At 39.2% G+C, this 20,862-nt stretch overlaps 1 protein-coding gene across 3 annotated transcripts in view; it reads right to left on the reverse strand.

Annotated features, from left to right (window-relative positions):
• The window catches only part of KDM6A (lysine demethylase 6A), a 106,700-nt gene that overhangs the window by 53,614 nt on the left and 32,224 nt on the right, over positions 1-20,862 (reverse strand). For all 3 annotated transcript variants that reach the window (XM_081003722.1, XM_081003720.1, XM_081003721.1), the window contains exons 4-7: positions 16,698-16,747; positions 8,328-8,386; positions 6,437-6,557; positions 97-151 (exon numbers count right to left, since the gene is read on the reverse strand). In XM_081003722.1, coding sequence (XP_080859848.1) covers positions 97-151; positions 6,437-6,557; positions 8,328-8,386; positions 16,698-16,747 — 285 coding nt within the window. The remainder of the gene's footprint in view (positions 1-96; positions 152-6,436; positions 6,558-8,327; positions 8,387-16,697; positions 16,748-20,862) is intronic.

The raw sequence follows: 20,862 nt of genomic DNA on the forward strand, positions 1-20,862 counted from the left end.
GCAGTGAAGTAGGAAAATGGATTAATCATGACGCTAGGGTGATATAGACATAAATCTAAAAAGTTACTAAGACCACAGATAAATTAAACTACTTACTTTCAGCATTGGACAAAGTGCAAGGGTTGCAGTCAACCAAAGCTAACTGAAAATGCTGTAAAAGAGAACAAAAAAATAAATGTTTTTCCCCCTGTAAAAAGCTAAAGAAATATTTGGTAGATATTCACTTTATATAGATTCAGTAGAAGATAAAATGATGCAAGCAATATGTGCAGGAAAAGGTTAATGGCATACATCCAACCACTGAATATTTTTTTATTGTATGTTACAGTGATGCACATACAATGTATGTCAAAATCATAGGGAAACATAAAGCAATTAAAGGTTTATGTAGACAAAGTAAAATATAAGATTCAAAGAACTAAACGTAACAAAACAAAACAAAAAAATATGTAACCATTTCATAAAAACAAAACAGCAATGCTTATAAAATATATGAAAGGTCATAAAAGAATTCAACTATTACCAGGAAAATGCTACAGTCAATGTTTGTTTTCGGGGGGGGGGGGGATTAATCATTTCATTATTTTTATACCCCACCCTTCCTCAAATTAGGAATATAGGGCAATTAACAACTAACTAGGCAAAACCAGGCAAAATAATAAAACTATCATAAAAACTATCATAATAAACTGCATCCGAGCTTACTAAAGTTGCAAGAAAGGAGATTCCAACTAAACATCTGGGAAAACTTTCTGACAGTAAGAGCTGTTTAACAGTGGAACAGGTCTCCCTTGGGAGGCGGTGGACTCTCCTTCCTTGCAGGTTTTTAAGCAGAGGTTAAGCATCTGTCTTGGGTGCTTTAGCTGAGATTCCTGCATTGCAGGGGGTTGGACTAGATGACCCTAGCAGTCCCACTCAACTCTAAAATTCTATTATTCTAACTCAAAAATTACAATCAACAACAACAACAACATTTTTTTTTTATACCCTGCCTATCTGGCTGGGTTTCTCCAGCCACTCTGGGCGGCTTCCAACAAAATATTAAAATACAATAGTCCTTCAGATATTAAAAGCTTCCCTAAACAGGGCTGCCTTCAGATGTCTCCTAAAAGTCTGGCAGTTGTTTTTTCCTTTGACATCTGGTAGCGGGCACCACTACTGAGAAGGCCCTCTGCCTGGTAGCACTAATTATCCAACAAATATCAAATTCAGCTCAGATCCAAACACTAGAGAAATAAAAAATGTATTTAACCATTACCAAAATGTTTCTATTTTGAGTGCCAGCTAGATTACAAGCAGCAAGGTGCCTTGTCACATGACAGAATACCCTGTCACCATCCTACCAACCACTCCAACAGATGGGACAAGTGAGGCTTCCCCTGCTGATTGTAATGCACAGTTGGATGTTACTGTGAAAGGCTCTCAGGTACTTGAGTCCCAAGTCATTTCGACTTCATATGCTAACAACAAATCCCTGAATTAGATCCAGTACCTCAGCAGCATTCAGTACAGTGCTTTGAGGTTTCAGGTGACATGATCCCTCCTTGCGGATCCCAACAACAGCTATAGCCCACTGGAGGCAGAAAACTTTGATCTCTAAAGTTTTCGTCATCCCTAATGGGATATCACATTTCTGAACAAAAGGTTTGCCTACTGGAGTTCTCCTATATACTCAGTAATCCAACACTAATACTGAGTTTCATGATTCTAAAAATATGGAAAAACTCCATGTACACAATGAAAAAACCCTGAGCACATATGAAACATTTCCCTTTACAGAAGTTAATGGTAGGCCATTCATAATACACAACTGTAGATAAACTTGAGGGCCCTTTTTTATAGACACATAAACATATGATAAGCACATGAAATAATTCAAAAGTCCTTATTAATTCAAAAAGTGTTATGTATTTTGCACTTATTTTTTCCTCATTGAAACATTCAGGATTTTCAGAAGTAAATTTGCTACTGCTAACACTTTAGACTATTAATAAAACTGCATAGTGGTATGTAATTTGTTAGCACAATTTAACTAACTGTATGCTGTTACCTTGAACACAAATCAAAAGAAAAATAGGAGCAATTAATTATGCAAACAATTCAAGGTTCAGGGTAAGTAATTGATACTCACCCACTTTATCAGAATGTCATAACAGAATGTACTTCATACTGCAAACATGCCTTCACCCTCATCATATAAATGAAACATCACCATACCAGGGTGGCAGTAATGTTTTTAAACAAGCACTTTTCATTCAAAAAAATTACGAAAGTGTTCATTAATCAAGGTAATCAACTAAACAAGCAAACCAAGAACTCCAATGGCATCACAATACAAGATGAACTATAAAAACTAGTGCTAGAGCGACCAATGCATGCATTCACAGCCTTACAAAAAAAGTCAGTTTTGTTGATGCACAGCTTTATTTTTAACTCTTTTAAACAATAAATAATCAAACTAAACTGCTTGGAATTATTTCTATGAAAAAATTGTATGCTATCTCTAACTTGCAAATTATAAATTTGACTCATTGTGCATAAGCTACCCTTTTCCAAGGCTCAAGAACTATAATGGCTGCAATACTATTTATGCTTGGAAAGATTTAAGGATGTCGATAGAGATAAAATTTCTGAAAACTCTATTAAACAAAACCTATTCAAAAAGACCATCATACAGCTTTTCAGATTCAGAAATAAGCAAGCCTGCATCTAGAGGCCTTACAAAAATACAAAAAACAAAAACCAATTACAGAGATTATTGGCACCTCATATAAAAAGAAGAGAGAGAAAGAGAAACCACCCAAAAGGGCACTGCAGATCTGTCAGTATTAAATAAAGCTATTTGAAAGCTACATATAAATAACAAATGTTCAGTGTTGAATTAAGAGATGGCAGTGGGAGATACTAATGAAATGCAAACAAAATCACTATTTCTAAATTTCAGCTTCAAAATATTTAACAATACTGAAGTCTTTCTACAGTACCACTATATTCTGCACAATTTCAGAACAGCAGCATATCAAAAAATACAAAACATAACATTTGCCAGGACCATTTAGCATAGCACATGAAAAGCTATGTCGATGACCCAGAACATGAAGGTAGGTAATGCAAAAATAATAAAGAAAGCATCTATCAGAAAGCTGCATATTTAATTACTAAAGCTCATACATGAACCACCTATTCATCTTGAACAATCCTGCATATCTGCCCTACAAATTAAACACAGAAATTCCCTTCTGAAGCATTCAATAAAAAACAGCTATGTAGAAAAACAAAGCTTTTTTTGTCAAAAGGCTAACAGTTTACCGTCTCTAGCACTATAAGCAACAAATACATCACATTAAATATCCAGCTCCAAATCTCTGCAGCAAGCCGAAGCTACCAAACATCTGCACCTCGTACAAATATTGCAGTACTGAAGCTGGCTGCTGCTGTGTGAAATAGTTATTATGCAGGAGAGGCCACTGCAGTTCAGAGACGACATACAATACCTCAAGGCAGACATCAGTCTACACAAAGTCAAATCACGAGTAAGAGGATTTACCTACAAGGCACTAATCTGAATGTTTAAACGTGGTGGCATCTTTTTAAGCACAGCAGCAAGTCAATGACATACTTTTGATTTGTATGGAATTATGATTGTGCAATTAATCAGGAGACTTCTTCAGAGCCCTTGGCTGCTGATGTGATTGTGGTAAAAGTCAGTGATGTGACCTTTACAAAGAATTGTAAATTTAGTGTTTGTGTGTCTACAAAGCTACTACCACACACAGAAGCAATCTCCTATGGCATTACACATGTTTAACAATTCACTCAGGACTACACAGTCTATTTCTTCAGGATTTTATTTTATATCAAGAGGCTTCAAAATGACACACAGTAGTACTTAAAAGAAGAAGAAATATTAGAAAAGTTACTGGAAAACCTTTTGATTTTTACATACACATAAACTATAATGATATTCTGAAACTGTAATTTTGTTATATTTTTCATCCCTAAACTGCTGCAAAATTTCATAATCGGTAGTTTAAAAGTCTATGTTACAAGTCAAGCCATCATTAGAAACCTGACAATTCTGACATGAACTTACCATAGGACAGCATTAACCCAGCTGAGTATAACTCTTAGAGCTGTCTTTTCTAACTGTATGACCTAGGTGTGATGCCTGATCCTGAGAAATGTCTTTTGTTGAGATAACTAGGACACAGAAAGCCTTGCGTAATCAAAGTGCTGGCAAATAGCCAAGGCTCCATCTGACAGGCATGTTGAGAGTAAGGGTGGGAGGGCGTGCAGCACGCGCTGCTAAGTCAACTCATTAGTTTGCTCTCCAGAGTCCTTCAAAATCGGAATTAATTCATCTTTCTAAAAGAAAGGAGGCTTGTAAGGCGTAAGCGCTCTCTTTCACTCTACGCTGCACAATCCAAACAGAATAATCGACTACATAAGCAAGACAAAAGAAGTTGAACAAAGTACTTAATTTGCATAATATGAATAAAACAGGCCTGGTCCAAATGACCACATGCTAGACCATATATTTTCCCCATACTTGCAAAATTCCATGCATATAATGACATTGTAGTAGAGCACTTGGATAATAGTTTTGTTGAACACTGGTGGTTATTAAGTGCCAGCAAACGAGCATTAATTTTTTTACAAGAGGCAAAAGTTTCAGGTGAAAGAAGTTTGCCAACTCCATGCTCTAGCTCAGGAGTTGCCAACATGACACCCATGGACACCAATATGCCTGACAGTTTCTCCTATGGTGCCCACAAAACATCTCAGTAAAGATCCCCTTTAAAAATCTACAGTACACAAGACTTTGTTTTGTCTTCCTGCTTAGTTCCTGTTTGCACTGGCTTGGTCTGTCCTGCACTGAATGCTCACTGCATGCCAGACTGGACACCTACCTCATTTCCATTATGAAGAGAAGTACAAAGAATTTCTCTCTGTGAGTTAGTGTGTTGGTAGCTGATGTAACTGCCTTTTCCTATTGATTTTTTGGGAGGAGTGGGGAGTGAGGAGGTGCATGGCTGGATCATTTTGTGGTCTGTGTTTTTCTGTTCTTTTAAATGTGTTTGCCTTTTTTTGAGATGGGCATCAAATCTGCTACTGGCAATCCCTGCTCTAGCTTTTAATGCTACATCTTTCTTTATTCCGTGTCTCTTATCCTCACATTGTGCCCCCAACACTCAGGGTCTCACAAAGTTATTCTCATACACCATCCATACAAAGCGGCCAACAGCAGTGGACTTATTATAGACATAGTGAAGTCCCTTGCAGACATTACTTTTCCCAGGAAGCAACTTTTAATTGTGCAATATAATCACTTCTGGTTATTCAGGTAAGAAGTCAGCAGACTGAACACTTGCCAACGTTGTGCTTCTCTCCCCAATAGGCTGCATACAAATGCAACTGTACAACTGTATAACTGCCCCACCTCCAGCTTTGAGAGCAGTTCTCAAAATACTTTTTAAGACATAGGCAACTGGCGAATACAGGAGTTGGATTTTCCACCCAGTTTAAAGGGTTTCCCACACTTGAGGTATGGGCAGGCCTTCACAAAGCTTAACTTGAACCACTTGTGATAGATAAGAGAGAATAATTACCACGGGGAAAGGAAATGAAAAATAGCTCATCAGAAATTATTCATTTGGAGAGAGAGAAAGCAGTGAACTGCTGAGGTGCTTATTCTGCAGTGGATGGGAGGCCCTGCCCAGCAACCCAATGGGTCTGCACAACACAACATCAATTCACAGAGAAGCTGTCCTGCACATACACACTTCCCCACAAAAGACTGCAAAAATGCCACAAAGCAGACTTTCAGTAAAAATATTGTACAGTTTCATTTTAATAATTAGGATAGTCATATTTAATACCTTTTATGGTTCATTTTACTTTATATGCGGACTTGTCATACTTTAATAATCCTTATATTACAAAATAAATGATAGACAGGTTCAATATAAACTGCTGGTAAATCAGTCATGCTCACCTTCCAGTAATAAAATACCCTTTAAAATGTACCTCATACAAGTCATGAACACCTTCTCAACATGATCAATCTTACACAAGGTTTCTAGAAGTCAAAATACTTTATCTAAGTCTATACAGTCATTATGTGGCTCTCAAAACTCTATACATGATGAAATAGGACTTGGACACACCCTCCCATAGTCCCATGTGCATAGAGAGTTTAAAAGCTAAACTTGCAATATCTCACATTTAATTTGAAGCAGGATCTCCATGAAATGCAAGATAGATCCTAGCTGATAGCAAACTCCTGGTCTCATTCCGAGGCAGAAACCCAGGTGCCAAGTAATAACGGAACAGGTGAAATGAAAGTGAAGGAAACTAATACACTCTCTTGTAGTGCAATGAAAAGCAAGTCCAAAATGAAGAAAATGTTAGCTATCATTAAAAAGGAGACACTTACCTTAAAACTGGACTCAAAATCTGTGTTCACTTTGAACATAAGCCCAAGTCGTAAATGAATTTCCTTGGCGCGGCAAAAGCTGGGATCAACATAAAGCACCTCCCGAAATGCTTTAATTGCCCTGCGGGGAAATAACACTGAAATGTTTAATCTAGAATATTCTTAAAGGGCATCTGAGAAGACCAACTCATTATTCCTTGAAGAAAATTACTCAGAAAGAAAGTGCAAAGGAATTCTGACAATTCACAGTCATACCCAGATATTAAATTAAAACATGTACATCTATTCCTCTAAGACACCTTAAGTAATAAAATATTGAATAGCTATGATATACTTATAAACAGAGTGTTTACATTGGTTCATTGAGTTTAAAAACCATTTTAGACTTTTTAATATTTTCATTTTCATTTTAGAACAGTAATCTGTTGAATATATTATTAAATACTAGTAACAAATGAATAGCAGGCCTTAAGTGTCCACATCATCAAGAAGAGAAAGATTTAAATCAAGTTTCCTATTTTCTAATTCATGTATTCTGATAAAAATGTGCATATTAATTGGTTGCTATAGCAATAATTTTATAATGCTAGGAACATACCGTATTTTCCAGCATATAAGACGACTGGGCGTATAAGACGACCCCCAACTTTTCCAGTTAAAATATAGAGTTTGGGATATACTCGCCATATAAGACTACCCCCGCCTGCAACCAACTAGAGGCTGCCAGTCTTTTCATCCCTGTACGCACACCGCAGCTCTCGCAGGAGCCTCGCACTGCAGTCTCGCAGGAGGATCGGGGGGGGGGAGGGACTTCAAAGCCCTGCTTGCCTCATCCCTCCTCCATCCTCGGCGGCAGCCAGCCCCTTGGGGCAGCGCCCCCCAATGCTGGGCAGGAGGTGGCGAAGGTGTTTTTGGCACTCGCCAGGAGTCTCTTCAGACGGGACGGGAGGGGAAGTTGCAGGGGGGGTGGAGAGAGAAAGGAGAGCGGCCGGCAGAGTGACGACTGTCGGCTGGGAAATGAAAGTCAAGCCTCGAACCAACCCCCCCCCCCCGGCCTCCTGTTTCTGGTCCTCTTCGTGGGGTGGGGGCAGAGAGGAGAGGTGGGGACTGGCCGGCTGCTGCCACCGCCCCATGCAGCGCCGGGGCTGGCAGTGACCCCAGTGGGCTCCCCGTGCACTCTGTGCCCCTCTTGTCATGTTTGTGGTTTGGGACGAGGCGGCAAGTCCATGCACCAAGAAAAGCCACGCGCCCTGAAGCCCCGCCGCAGACCGCGGACAGCACGGGCCCCGACTCCCAACGCCTCTTTGCTCGCCGCTCCTTGGAGCGAGGGAGATGGGCCCAGAGCTGCCAGACCCGAGGCGAGGAGCAGGCACAGGCCAGAGCCCCCCAACCTAAAGCCCGCCAAGCGCCGGGGCAGAGTACGCACCCCTCCGCTGCCTCTGCCGTCGCAGCGGCGGCAGCCCGAGGCAAGGTGAGCGAGCCCCGATCGGCTGTCCAGCAAAGCGGCAGACTGCGCTCACCAGCTCCCTCTCATCCATACCAACAGGTGACTCCGCATCGCCACACTCATACCCGGCGTATAAGACGACCCCCGACTTTTGAGAAGATTTTCCTGGGTTAAAAAGTCGTCTTATACACCAGAACATACGGTAATTCTACCATTTTGGTCAAATTGCTCATATGCTTTTCCCACTACAATACATCTTCTTAGGGAATGAAGACAATTGGGAAGACAATTGGGAAGCCGAATGGATTTTGTTTGTCTCCCTCTGTAACATGTAAGGTCAGTAAACCAAGTCACTCACTTGAAGATTTAATACCCAGAACTTTTGAAACTACAACACATGATGCAACAAGATGTTAGAAGTAGAAAGTACGTTCATCCACTTACCACTGAAATGCATTATAATGGAAGTAGACCAAGCCAAGGCCATACAAAAAGGCAGCATTCTGTAAAAGAAAACACATTTTTAACTGACACACATAAATAAATGCCTGCATTTTTCTAAGAAAGTATCAAAAACTGTATTGTAGTACAAAATGATATTTTAGGCACCGCTTGGCAGAATGAATGGTGATCAGAATAAAATGTTACTCATATTAGCAAATTTTACAGTATTGCTACATTACTGAAATAATGGGGCATGTGAATTGATAGATCAATAGCATTTCTCATTCATTTAAATTGAAACAATGAAAAACTGCTGTCATAATCCAACTTGCAATCTAGTGGCCTGCTTTCCTTAGACAGAGCATATGTTTAAAAACTGTGGGGTGACAAGAGACACCCGCAAGATACAGGACAGAATTGCAGTCAAATGGAAGAGGCTCAAGGTTAAACGACACACTGTTTTATTATCTTAAGTATTCTCTCTGTTGACTAGGTGTGTACTCTGGAATAGCCATACTTTGCTTATACACCTTTCATGGACCTTCCTCGTGGCACCATTATTTAATTATTGTTCTAGTGTCTCCATTGAAAACTGCCTGGAAGCCAGTTAGTACTCTTGCAGCTATATTGTGTGCCAACTGGAACCACATACTACAGACATATTGCCAGTACTTTATCACCTTCACTGGCTCTCACACAAAACCTAAGATCATCAATGAATGCCCTTCTCCAAGTGCTCAAACTGCACTAAAGAAGGAAACTAAGTACCATATTGACCTTCCTGTGGAAGGACTTCTGCTTGCAAAATGGGGATTCCCCTACTGCCCTTGCATATTTGGCTAGGGAGGAGGGCAGGAGATCTCCCAAAACAGGGTCAGTAGGAGAGGGTGGGATCATTCCATCTCACAAGTTGAATTCCACCCTCTGTATTTACTCAGCCATTGCAGCTTCTATGGAAAGCAAAGTTGTTTTGGCAATTGCAACTAGAAGAAAATGTCTTTAGCTCTGACTCCAGAAACAGCATTACCCTCCCTACAAGTTTATGCACCTCAAAGTAACACGTACTCTCAACCACCCAAGAAAGGGCTGCACATAGTTCGACAACCACTGTTCTCCGACCCTCCAACATAAGCTGAAGATTAGAAGTGAGTTAACACAACTATACTATATTGAATAGTGCACACTTCCTTTTTAATGAGTCAGGCCAAAGATATAAAGCAGTGGTAGTATGGAGACCCATTTATGCAATGGGTGGATGAGCTAAAACAAACACCAGGGTTGATGTGGATGCAGGAAACAAACAACAGAGAACACTAGAGAGAAGAGACATATATCCATAGACAGATGTAAGACAAAGAAGTTGTGAGACAAAAGAAGAAGGTTAAGAAGAACAGCACAATTTACGTTTAAAAGCAACAGCTCCTCTTTCCAGTCTCCTAACACCTCACCTAAAACCAGAAGATACAGAGGGTCAAGCATGACAACCTGTCATTTACAGAACTCTGTATCTACAGCTCAGCACTAACAGCAGCTGTCATAAGAACATAAGAGCAGCCTGCTGGAGCAGTCTAAACGGTGGCCAAGCAGATGCCTATGGGAAGCCAGGAAGCAGGAATAAGTGCAACAACGCTCTCCCAACATATGATTTCCAATAACTGGTATTGAAAGGCATAATGCACATCACTTGACACTTGCTTAAACTGAATCACATTTACCATTTTAATTCCGCTTTACCTACTTTGGAAAGATGCTTTCAGAGCGCCTCACATATCTCTTTTTGTTTTAATCAGCTTGAATAATTCTGCATCATCAATGAACTCCACTTCCTACATCACTCCATTGGGAGAACCATCCATTTATACTTAATCTCCACTTCCCTAACCAGCTACTGCTCTATCCACCTTCATTCTCGCTCTCCTGATACTGAGACCAGGATAGAATGAAACATGTAAAGAGCATATAAGTGTAAGGCAGACCTGAGGAGGGGTACAGAGAAGACCAGGAAACATCCCCCAGTTTAGTAACTCCAACAAAAATTCAGCCAAACAACGCTCTACTTGACTCAACAGTTTCTGATATAAATCAGTATAATTAAATAATGGGATGGTTTTTCATATAATTGATATCAGTTCTATTCAATAAACAAATTTTATTTAATTGAATTCATGAGCCACACTTCAATAACAGGACTGTAAAGGTTGCATACAATTTCAAAACAATAAAATCAAGAAGAAAATCACAGTAGCTACAGCATGACCAAGGTGGCCTTCACTGGTCAGCAGCCATCTATCTTCAGATGACAGGTGCTACTGGTGAAAGAGGTTCTCAGATGAATGAAGCATATGGGCAGAGCACTTTGAATTGTGTTCTGAAACCAACTGGCAAAAAATACCACTTGTGAGATGTATTCCATATAGCCAGTCCCAGTTAAAAATTCAGTAGTTGTAGGTTATATTGAATGCACTGCAGTACCTCATAATGCTTTTGTTATTTATTAGAAAGATGTTATACTCTGCCTTTCCATACATCATTAAACTAACAACAACAGAGATAAAGATAAGATTACAATGGTTGTTGAACTAGCTTTGTATTATCGTACTTCTTTCTAGAACAAAATAGATTCAAAGATTCATAGGATTGTAGAGTTGGAAGGGACCGGGGGTGATCTAGTCCAACCCCCTGCAATACAGGAATCTTTTGCCTAATTTGGGTCTCGAACCCACGACCCTCAAATGAAGAGTCTCATGCTCTACCTCTTTGCACTCTTTGGCTGCCGAAGATGAGCGGTGTTTCAAATCTATCAGTCTGTATTTCTCTATAGCATAAAAATATCCTGGGCATTATAAAGAGGTACAATTGAGAGCCTCTGCCAATATGTAATGAATATGTGCAATATTCATTACATATTCAACAAAATTCTTAAAGCGTTACCATGGTAAAGTGTTATTTAGTTCAGAATCATGGTCATGAAATTTAAACCAGGGTAGGTATTATTCAAGAAAAGTGTGCTATACAAATTTTCAACTCTTCTCATTCTAAATCCTGGAGATTTGTAACAATAAGAAGACATCCTATTAAAATCAGTTTTACAGCATCTATAAAGCCCAAAAGAGGTTAAGCCCTATTTCAACAAGTTCCAACTGCAATTCAGGACACTTTATTACCACTTCCACACATACATGGTTTGAATTACTAACTTATGTATGTTTCTCCATAACAACATTTCAGCAAAGAGGTCATGAATAAATGTGGGCATACAATAAGCAAGACTATTTCCTCTGATATAAAACTTAAAGAGTCCATGCAAGGATTTATAGAAGCAATGAATGCTCCATATCTTCTGCCAATATGAAGACCGGGGGCGGGGCGGGGGCGGGTTCCTACTAATTGTGTAAGGAATCCCCCAAAGCTAGGTCATCAAGACAGAATAAAGTATTGATGGAGAAAGAAATCGGGAAGCATCCAGTAGATAAGTGCTGTAATAATAAATTACTACAATTGCTTTCAAACTGACTACGTAAATGCATTTTCAGGTTGCACAGATAAACTTTCTTGAAATCTTAATCAATCTTGAACTTTACCACTTATCTGGTTCCGCCCCCCCCTGCCCCCGGTAAAATTGTGTAAAATGGGGAGCATCCTCTAAAAAGCCTCTAAATACCCAATTCAAAATATCTAAAGTTGAAGCTCTGGGGCTGGCTGGAGGATGTACTGGAAGGCGGCTACGCTGCCCCTCTACCCCACGCATCAGCTGTTACACAGGGATGCTGAGCAGCCTAAACAAAGCCCTGCAACATGTCAGGTCTCTTTGGGACTTCCTCCACCTTCACTGACATCCTCTTTTTTTTAAAAAAAAATAATTTTTATTAACCGACCAATCAAATCAAATCAAATCACATCACATAAATTCCGAATTACAAAGCCGAATTTTAAATTTTTGTTGAGGGGACCCATATTTCAAGTTTCGAAGGGGGATTCCGATCATCTTCTTGCTACTGCGTTCATATCCAAATCAGTCCAAATAAAGTTCATAATTCTATCCAGTCTTATCTTGCTGTTTCCACATCTCATCTTATTCGTACATTTTTTCTTTTTCTTTATGATCTCTTCTGATAATCTCCTTAAGCAGATAAACACCAATTATATCCTGTGTGGATTTTTCCGTTCGACCAATCCTCATATCGTGATGGTTTCCATATATCATCACTTTCATAAATAACATCGCTCTTTCCATCATTAATCTCAGGATCTGTCGTTTTTGAGTCCCACTGAGGAGTCTCACCCACAGTATAAAAACAGCTCTTTTCCTCCTCCCAGACTCAAGTCCTCCGACAGAGCTTACCAATATGGCGACTGTATTTTTAACTGCGTCATTCCAGAGCTCTTAAACTTTCCACGCTCTTCTTAAAACATGCTTTGGTTAGAAAAATTATCTCCACACAGACGTAAATCCACAGCTTAAGTCATTAAAGTGGCATTTCTGACTTGTGGGGGGGGGGGTTCTTGTTTTATCACATAGAGGAAAGAAAGAAAGGTTTTTTCCCCCTCCCCCATCAGTCCCTTTGCCATACCGAGTCTTAGCTGTCTTCTCATGATTGATTCTTGTTCCTCCGACTCTTCTTGTTTATCAGAGAACTCTTCAGTTAGCAGTCTTTACTCCCCCTCCTTGCTTGAAATATGTGCATTCGCTTCTTCCTAATTGTTCCTTTTGAAGTTCTTGCAGCTAGCGGCGCGGATCAGAGACGGCGTCCAGGAGCGCCGTGATCCACAGGGGGGCATTCTGCCTAGTGCCCCCATCCCCTCAAATTCGGGGGTGGTATAGGGCACAGCAGGCACGGGCAGCCCCCCCCCCCACAATCCTGGGGGGGGTAGGGAGGCTATTTACTCCCATCACAGCCTCCTAATTACCCCCTGTGGGTCGGAGAGATGTTATTGTCAGCCATCTTCCGATGCGCCCCTAGTGGCCCCTCCACCTTCACTGACATCCTCTTTGGGCTCCAGGAAGGGTCTCGTCGTGAGCCACAAGGACTCTCCCAATCTTTCGCTGCAATTTCCTAATATGATTCTCTTTATTTCCTGGTGCCGTGCATATACATGGTTGAGTAGAACATGTAGGTGGGGGGATGGCCGTACAAGAGACACATGAGTTGCAGCAATATACATTATGAAAGGATTTTGAAGTTCCTAAGTCTCTTTCCTGTATTTCTCTTTTACCCTTCAAGTATTTTTGAACCAAATCAATTTTGATCAACTGCTACAGTCACTTTTGTGTGTTTATAGAATGACATAATTAGCGGCAGAATAATACAGCACTGAATTCTCAACTATCTCGGGAGAATGGATTCTTAATTATTTCTCTAGGCACTCAAGTGAGACTGCTACCTGGAAGATTTTTATTGCATAAGATGTTCCATCCAGATTCATATATAAACAGTTTTACTCTAAGGGAATGTGTAAGAAGCACGATGATAAACAGTACAGCTCTCCCTTACACTGTGCAAACTTGATTGTATCATTATCAGATACTAAAACCTTTTCACAGGTCGGAATGGGCACTTTCCTAAGACCACCAAGTATGTGATGTGAGTCTCTGAGCTACTTTTGTAAGAAAAGCAACCAATATGTTTAACTAATTATATATTGTACATTTTGAATATGAGAAGGGAGAGAAGCCCAGAAAGAGCCTCAATTATTGCTATATTGTTACAAAATATACCAGATGCATAACCCACATGTAAATACTATAAATTAGAACAGAATCTCCTTCTGAAGATGAAGACACTGAAAGCAACATAATAATGTGACTGCATTTCAACATCTGTTGCCTGAGGGGATATCCATGAGAAGAGAAATGCTTTCCCATTATCTTCACCCAGTTTGCAAGAGATGTAGGAAGTGTGGTGCCACTGATAGATCAGGCCAAAGTACAAGTCATACTGATCATCATCCTGAATGGAAAATAATGCTAAAAAGAAATGGCTTATGGAATACTGTACATAGCCCACCTAGTTTTCAGTATCATCAGTATATTTTAATAAAGCTCTTAAATGTGTGGAAAAATATGTTTTCAAGTACAGTGTGTCTCTGGAAATTCTAGTTAAGTACAAAACACCTAGAAAACACCTGCTCAGTTTTACGGAGCTGTAAAGATGTGTATTATAAAAGGAGTCTTTAAATCAGAGTTACATTCACAATTTACAGGCTTAGACAGATTTATGGGCAGCATACACTATTTCTACAAGCTCTGCATGAACAGTTAATTTTACAAACTTCGATGAGATCCCACTACCTATCTTTGGCATTTCTAATTGGTATATTCTGAAGTAATACATATAAGTGGAATGAACTGAAAATTCACAGTTATTCCATTATTTTTAATGCCAGACTTCACCTTGCAATTTCAATTTAGTTGTACAACATGGCTGCATAAGGCAAAGTTGGGGAACCACTGACCCTCTAGATTTTGCTGAACTACAACTCTCATCAGCCCTAGCAAGCATGGTCAGTGGCTACTGATGATGGGACTTGTAGTTCTGCAACATTTGGAGGGCCAATGATTCCCCACACCTGGCCTAAGATAATTCCTGCAACCTTTCAAAGTCCTCCACACCAAATACTTCAAGGTAAGAAATATTACAGGCAATATCCAACTAAGTCATACTGTGAGTACACCAACTAAAATCAACGGACAAGTTACTTAAGTCTACAAATTCCTATGGGTCTACTCCAAATATGACTAACGGCAGATATCACCCTGTAGAGCAAACTTTGAATTTTAGAAGGATACTTTACTTATGGTCAGTGTCTGCTTCGTTGCCAAGTGCCAATTCTCACTGCAAAATATGCCATTCAATACTTTGAGATACACCTCCAGTACCTCTGTTCATTTAGTTATATACCTGTAAGTACACTCAATGAATGGGGTACTGGAGGCTTATCTCCAAGTAATGTGGAACTCCTAAATTTGGGAGGAACAAATGTCATTTCACCTTACACTGTTACTTTACAACGTAACAGTGGAAACCAAAGAGGATCTAAGTGGATATGAAGGTCCCACCATCCAAAAATTCACTTATCTCCACGAAACTCTACTATAAGCTCTGCAGAGTCACTTATACCAACAACTTATTTTCTTAGTTCCTTGTTTGTTTGTGCTTTGCTGGTTTGAGGCAGCCATTTTTCAGAAGAAACTATGGAGGGAGGGACGAGATTAATGAAGAACCAAAACAAAGTACATATTTTATTGGCATCAACACCTAATGACACCCCTCTTTTCATGTTCTTTCCCTTTCTTACAAATACAGCTTTTAAAAATGTAACTTCTTCCAAAATCACAAATGTGCAGGCAAAATTAAAATAAATCAATTTATAAGCTCTATTCAATAAGAATGCAAAAAATATTAACCTGTTAAGCCAAATCCGGCATTAATATTTTATGCACCATACGCCACAGTAGTTACTTTTTTCTTTATTCAGAGTGGCAGATCATATCAACCCATTTATTTATTTTTTAAATCACCTCAAAACCAGAACCACTGCAGAAGATAGGTATATTCATCACCACTGTGACTGACTTAAGTTGAGCTGGTATCTTAAAATTCCATCACACACAATCCAGTAATTTAAAGCTCCAACATAACTGAATGATTCTGAATATATATGATTGTATATATGATCAAACACATTTTAATTGTGTCTTGAGACACCCTGAATGCCTAATATTGAGGCAAAAAATAGAAATGCTTTAATAAATATATATTTTATTGTGGGGGTCGAAGCTCCCGCAATCCCTAGGAGCCGACTTCTATGACACAGGCAGAAACCTGTGTCCACACTGGGTAGCTGAAGTGTCAATCACCAGACAAGCAGAAAATCCCAACACCCATCTGCTGCCCCTTGCCAGTTCTAAGGTGGAGGAGGACAGCATGAGTACTTCAATTTATCATTGACCCTATCCTGTGTTCCGAAGATGCTGTCTAAAATCAGGGACCATACCACCAAGGCCATCCAAAATTGATTGACCCTCTATGAAGGAAAATAACTGCAAGTTAACTTGGCAAAGAATTATACATTGTACAACAACAATGAACGCAGAAAAGAAGATGGTGTAAGAAAATGTTGCCCAGTAAACTTTAGCAGCAGTCTTAGGTCATCTACTGCTGAACACTTCAGACCTGAAACTAGCAAAAACAAAAAGCAGGCACAGCCAGCTACATAATACCATCTCTGAAGTTTGAGCTATGGTAAACAACAGTGTAGACAAACAATATAGCAAAATATTGTGGCACTGATACATATAATCTACTATGTATAAAAATTGGAGTACTGTTTGAAACAAGATTACTTTTTAGAAGTATAACTTATACATACCTTCCAGTAGTCAGATTGTAAACTGTAGTACCTCTGGTATGCAGATAATGCTGCAATAGAAAGAATATTTTTTAGAAAACAAACTCAAAATTTTAGCAGTTATAACAAGGTTATTTGCTGACTCCAGATATAATGATAAACCTTGATCAACTTAGTTAACAGGACAAGATCTAACCATGAGAAGTGCTCTTCCTCCTCCCACCCCTCTTCTCTGGAGCACAAAGTCCTCTTTCCTGGTTATCTGTGTTTTAGGAAAAATGTTCACTAGGTTTTCTATTTAATCAAGGTCCAGAAACCATGGGTTAATGCTAAGTTCCATCTTTGGTTAAATGGAGACTCTGATTATCAGTGCCAGTTAAATGCTTTACTATACTTTAAGGGGGTATTCATTCCCAAAACAGGAAAGGGGGGTGCTTATTTATACAATGGGTTTCAATAGACAATCCTATGCAGGTTTACTCAGAAGTAAGTTCCATTGTGTTCAATGGAATCTTGAATGAAAGAAAATACTATGTCTGCAGCAGTCCAATGTGGATCACAACCTCACCAAAACATGATATTTAACAGATATTTACAGTGATAAACCCACAAGCCTAAAATCTTAAATAAAAACTGAATTACTAGGAATAATAGAAGGAAAAATGAAGAGTAGCTGTTTTTATGTACTGCCATAATTTAGTTTGATTCAACACGCACACACACATTTTCAAAACTGGTTGCATACTTTGAGCAAAATAACCACACAATATAAACAGTGTTGATAGTTCTTTTACTTTCCTTCCAGTATTTTTTTATTGCTCATCATTTCTACACAGTCATTATGAAGCACATTATATCTCCTAGCTCAAGTCATATGATGAAATTAACTCTTGCTAGTTGAAAGGCATAACATTAAATTGCATTTGCTCGAACTATTTGGTGAGGATAGTTTTCAATCAAAATCTGTTCATCATGACACAGGCATCTAGGATATCTAAATCCCTCCATCCATACTCATAATGTTATGGGAAACCCAAATGCTTTCCTTTCCTTTATCTTTTAAAAAGCATCGTTGAAGTACTTTTCAAAAGCCAAGAATTTACATCTGAATAGAATACAATCTATATGAAATGGATTTTTAAAAATGAAATTAGGCCTAAATTGGTTGCTTTAAAATAATTGTTTTTTAGACTTACAGTTATTGTTTTGGGGAATAATAAAGCAAAAATAGAACAAATTCTTACAGGTAATATCCAACCAAATATTCAGAGTAGACACATTTAAGATGATAAACTTAAGTTACTATAATGAATGTTAGGAATCATCCTATATGACTAAAATAATACATCTTAAGAAGAAAATGGACACAAAATGTTAACGAATAATTAGAATCTGTCTAGGTGTAGGGGAACCTCTGGCTTATGCAATGAATTTGGGCTGAAAGGTCTTCCCATTTGACCTGCATTTGGTCATTTCCCACAAAGCAAGACCATCTGTACCACTTCTGAGATCATATGTGACATCAGGTTCAGAAAGCAGGACTGGATTCCCTATGCATCAGCTGATGCATGGGAAATTAACTCTTCCTTGGTTCAGGTGCCCAAGTGGTGAACTCTCTCACACACTTAAACCTTGCAGAAAACAAATTTTAACCCCAGCACCCATTAGCTAATGGGTGGGGTCTCAACCCTGTTGTCACTATCAATTCTAACCTTGCTGGGCAACTCTGACAGGTGGGTGATAACCACCTGACATCATTATGACATCAGAAAGTTGAAAAGTGGGTAGTCCTGCCACCTGTCAAAGTTGGTTCACAAGGTGGGGAGAGATAAAAGATCTGGCTCACTGGACCAAACAAGTTCTCTACTGCTGGATTAAGGGATTTGTCTATTATTATGAAACAGCAAGAATACAAAAGACAAACCTGAAACCGTAGCTAGAGTTTATGCAAGTACCTCACACTGCTTCTCATACACAATTTACACTATTCAAGATATTAATGGTGTATCTATACCACAGACAAACTAACTGAATAGTAATTCACTACACCAAGGAAATCCTTGGAAATGTAATAAGACTAAGAATCATTACTTTTCTACATCTTCCAGAATTCTTTGGGGGATGCCTGACAGTTGATAATGCAATTCTTTTCATGTAGATAACTCATGAGAGGTCAAAGAATCATGTATTTCATAATCTTCTGTGGGGAACCTAACAGAATTTCAGGAAATATCAAAAGGAAATTATATGCATGAAATCCAAAATTACCAAAATTATGTGGATTATTCTTGGCAAACTCATGTTGCAATAATTCATATATAAAGGAAAGGCAGTTCTCAAGTTCTCATTGTATTCTAGCATGCCCAAGAAACAAAACCCAAGGTTCAGATATATATATATAAGCATTGGTACATAAGCAGGTAAAGTCCTCATTCAAATAGTTTCTTTGACGTTCCCCTTAGCAATCTCCATAGAATAGCAGCCATTCACTTCTATATAGAACACTGCCCAATATTGCACTTGTGGACATTTTTCTGGTGGTGAGAAAAACAATCTTTGCTCAACACTGGTTGATCATTGCTTACTGACAGGGATCTCTAAAGGAAGCATTATGCCTGTGGATTTGCTAGTATCATTCCCCTGATCAGCGAAGTGCTACCACATATGAGCATTTTCAATGCTAAATGGACTTAAGAAAAGTCAGAAATGATTCCCTGTTGTCCTAGGGCAAGAGAACCTACAAGTTAGCAATCTCGAGTCTTTCATATAGGGAAACTGGGAAAAGGAGTTGGGTTCCACATGCACAATTGGATGTTTCTCAGGATGAACAGTGGCAAATTAAAGCTTCAAGCATGTGCAAGAAAAGAGAGCAGGGCTGATAGGGGAGGAAAGCCTTCTGTTCAGCCTGAATACACACTGGGGGAAGAGAGAGAAAGAGGCATGAAATTTGTGTTAAGTGAGCATTCCATTTCTCCAGACCTTATAATTATAGTCTGTGTCAGAGTTTTATTTGATAACATAACCTGAAGACTTTTTGTGTGCTTTAAGAATAAAAAGTACATTATGTGTAATAATGTAAGTCTCCATTTCTGAACATGTACAGTGTTAAATGCAGTTCTGACAGTGTTGGGAACTGGAAAATATGAGGACAAACAGATCAGAAAGACAGCAGAGAAACATGGGCAGTAATAATTGATTTGACAAGCATAAAATCACAGAATCGTAGACTGTAGAGTTGGAAGGAATCCCAAGGGTCATCTAGTCCAACCTCCTGCAATGCAGGAATCTTAACTAAAACATCTGTGACAGTTGGCCATTCAACTTCTGCTTTAAAACTACCAAGGAAGGAGAGTCCAACATCTTCCGAAGGAGTTCATTTCACTGTCTGACAGTTCTAATCATTAGAAAGTTTGTCTAGTTGTTGAGTTCGAATCTCCTTTCCTGTAAATTGAATCCAATAGTTTGGGTCCTACCCTCTGGAGCAGGAGAAATCAAGCTTGCTCCATCTTCCATGTGATATCCTTTTAGATATTTGAAGAAGGCTATCATATTCCCTCTTCTCCAGGCTAAACATACCAAACTCCCTCAACAATTCCTCATAAGGCTTGGTTTCTAAACCCTTGATCATCTTGGTCATCCTCTGCAAACATTCCAGTTTGCAAATATCCTTATTAAATTGTGATGCCCGGAACTGGACACAGTACTACAGGTGAAGTCTGACCATGGCAAAATAGAACAGTACTATGATTTCCCTTGATCTGGACACAAGAACTTATGTTGATGCAGCCTAAAATATCATGAGCTTTTTTGGCTGCTGCAACACACTGTTGAATCATTTTGCTTAACACGAGGTCTACAAAGACGTCTAGCTCTTTCTCACATGTATTACTAGCAAGCCTTTTCACATGTACGACTGTCCTTCAGCTTATACAGTGGTGCGCCACAAGACGAATGCCTCGCAAGACGAAAAACCCGCTAGATGAAAGGGTTTTCCGTTTTTCGATGCGCTGCGCAAGACAAATTTCCCTATGGGCTTGCTTCGCAAGACGAAAATGTCTTGCGAGTCTTGAGATTTTTTCGCTCCCCCCCCCCCTTTTTCTAAGCCGCTAAGCCGCTAATAGCCTTTTAGCCGCTAAGCCTTTAATAGCCGCTAAACCGCTAATAGCGCTAAGCCGCTAAGCCGCTA

The sequence above is a fragment of the Podarcis pityusensis genome (genome assembly GCF_964106645.2).
Source record: "Podarcis pityusensis genome assembly, chromosome: 4".
Lineage (NCBI taxonomy): Eukaryota > Metazoa > Chordata > Lepidosauria > Squamata > Lacertidae > Podarcis > Podarcis pityusensis.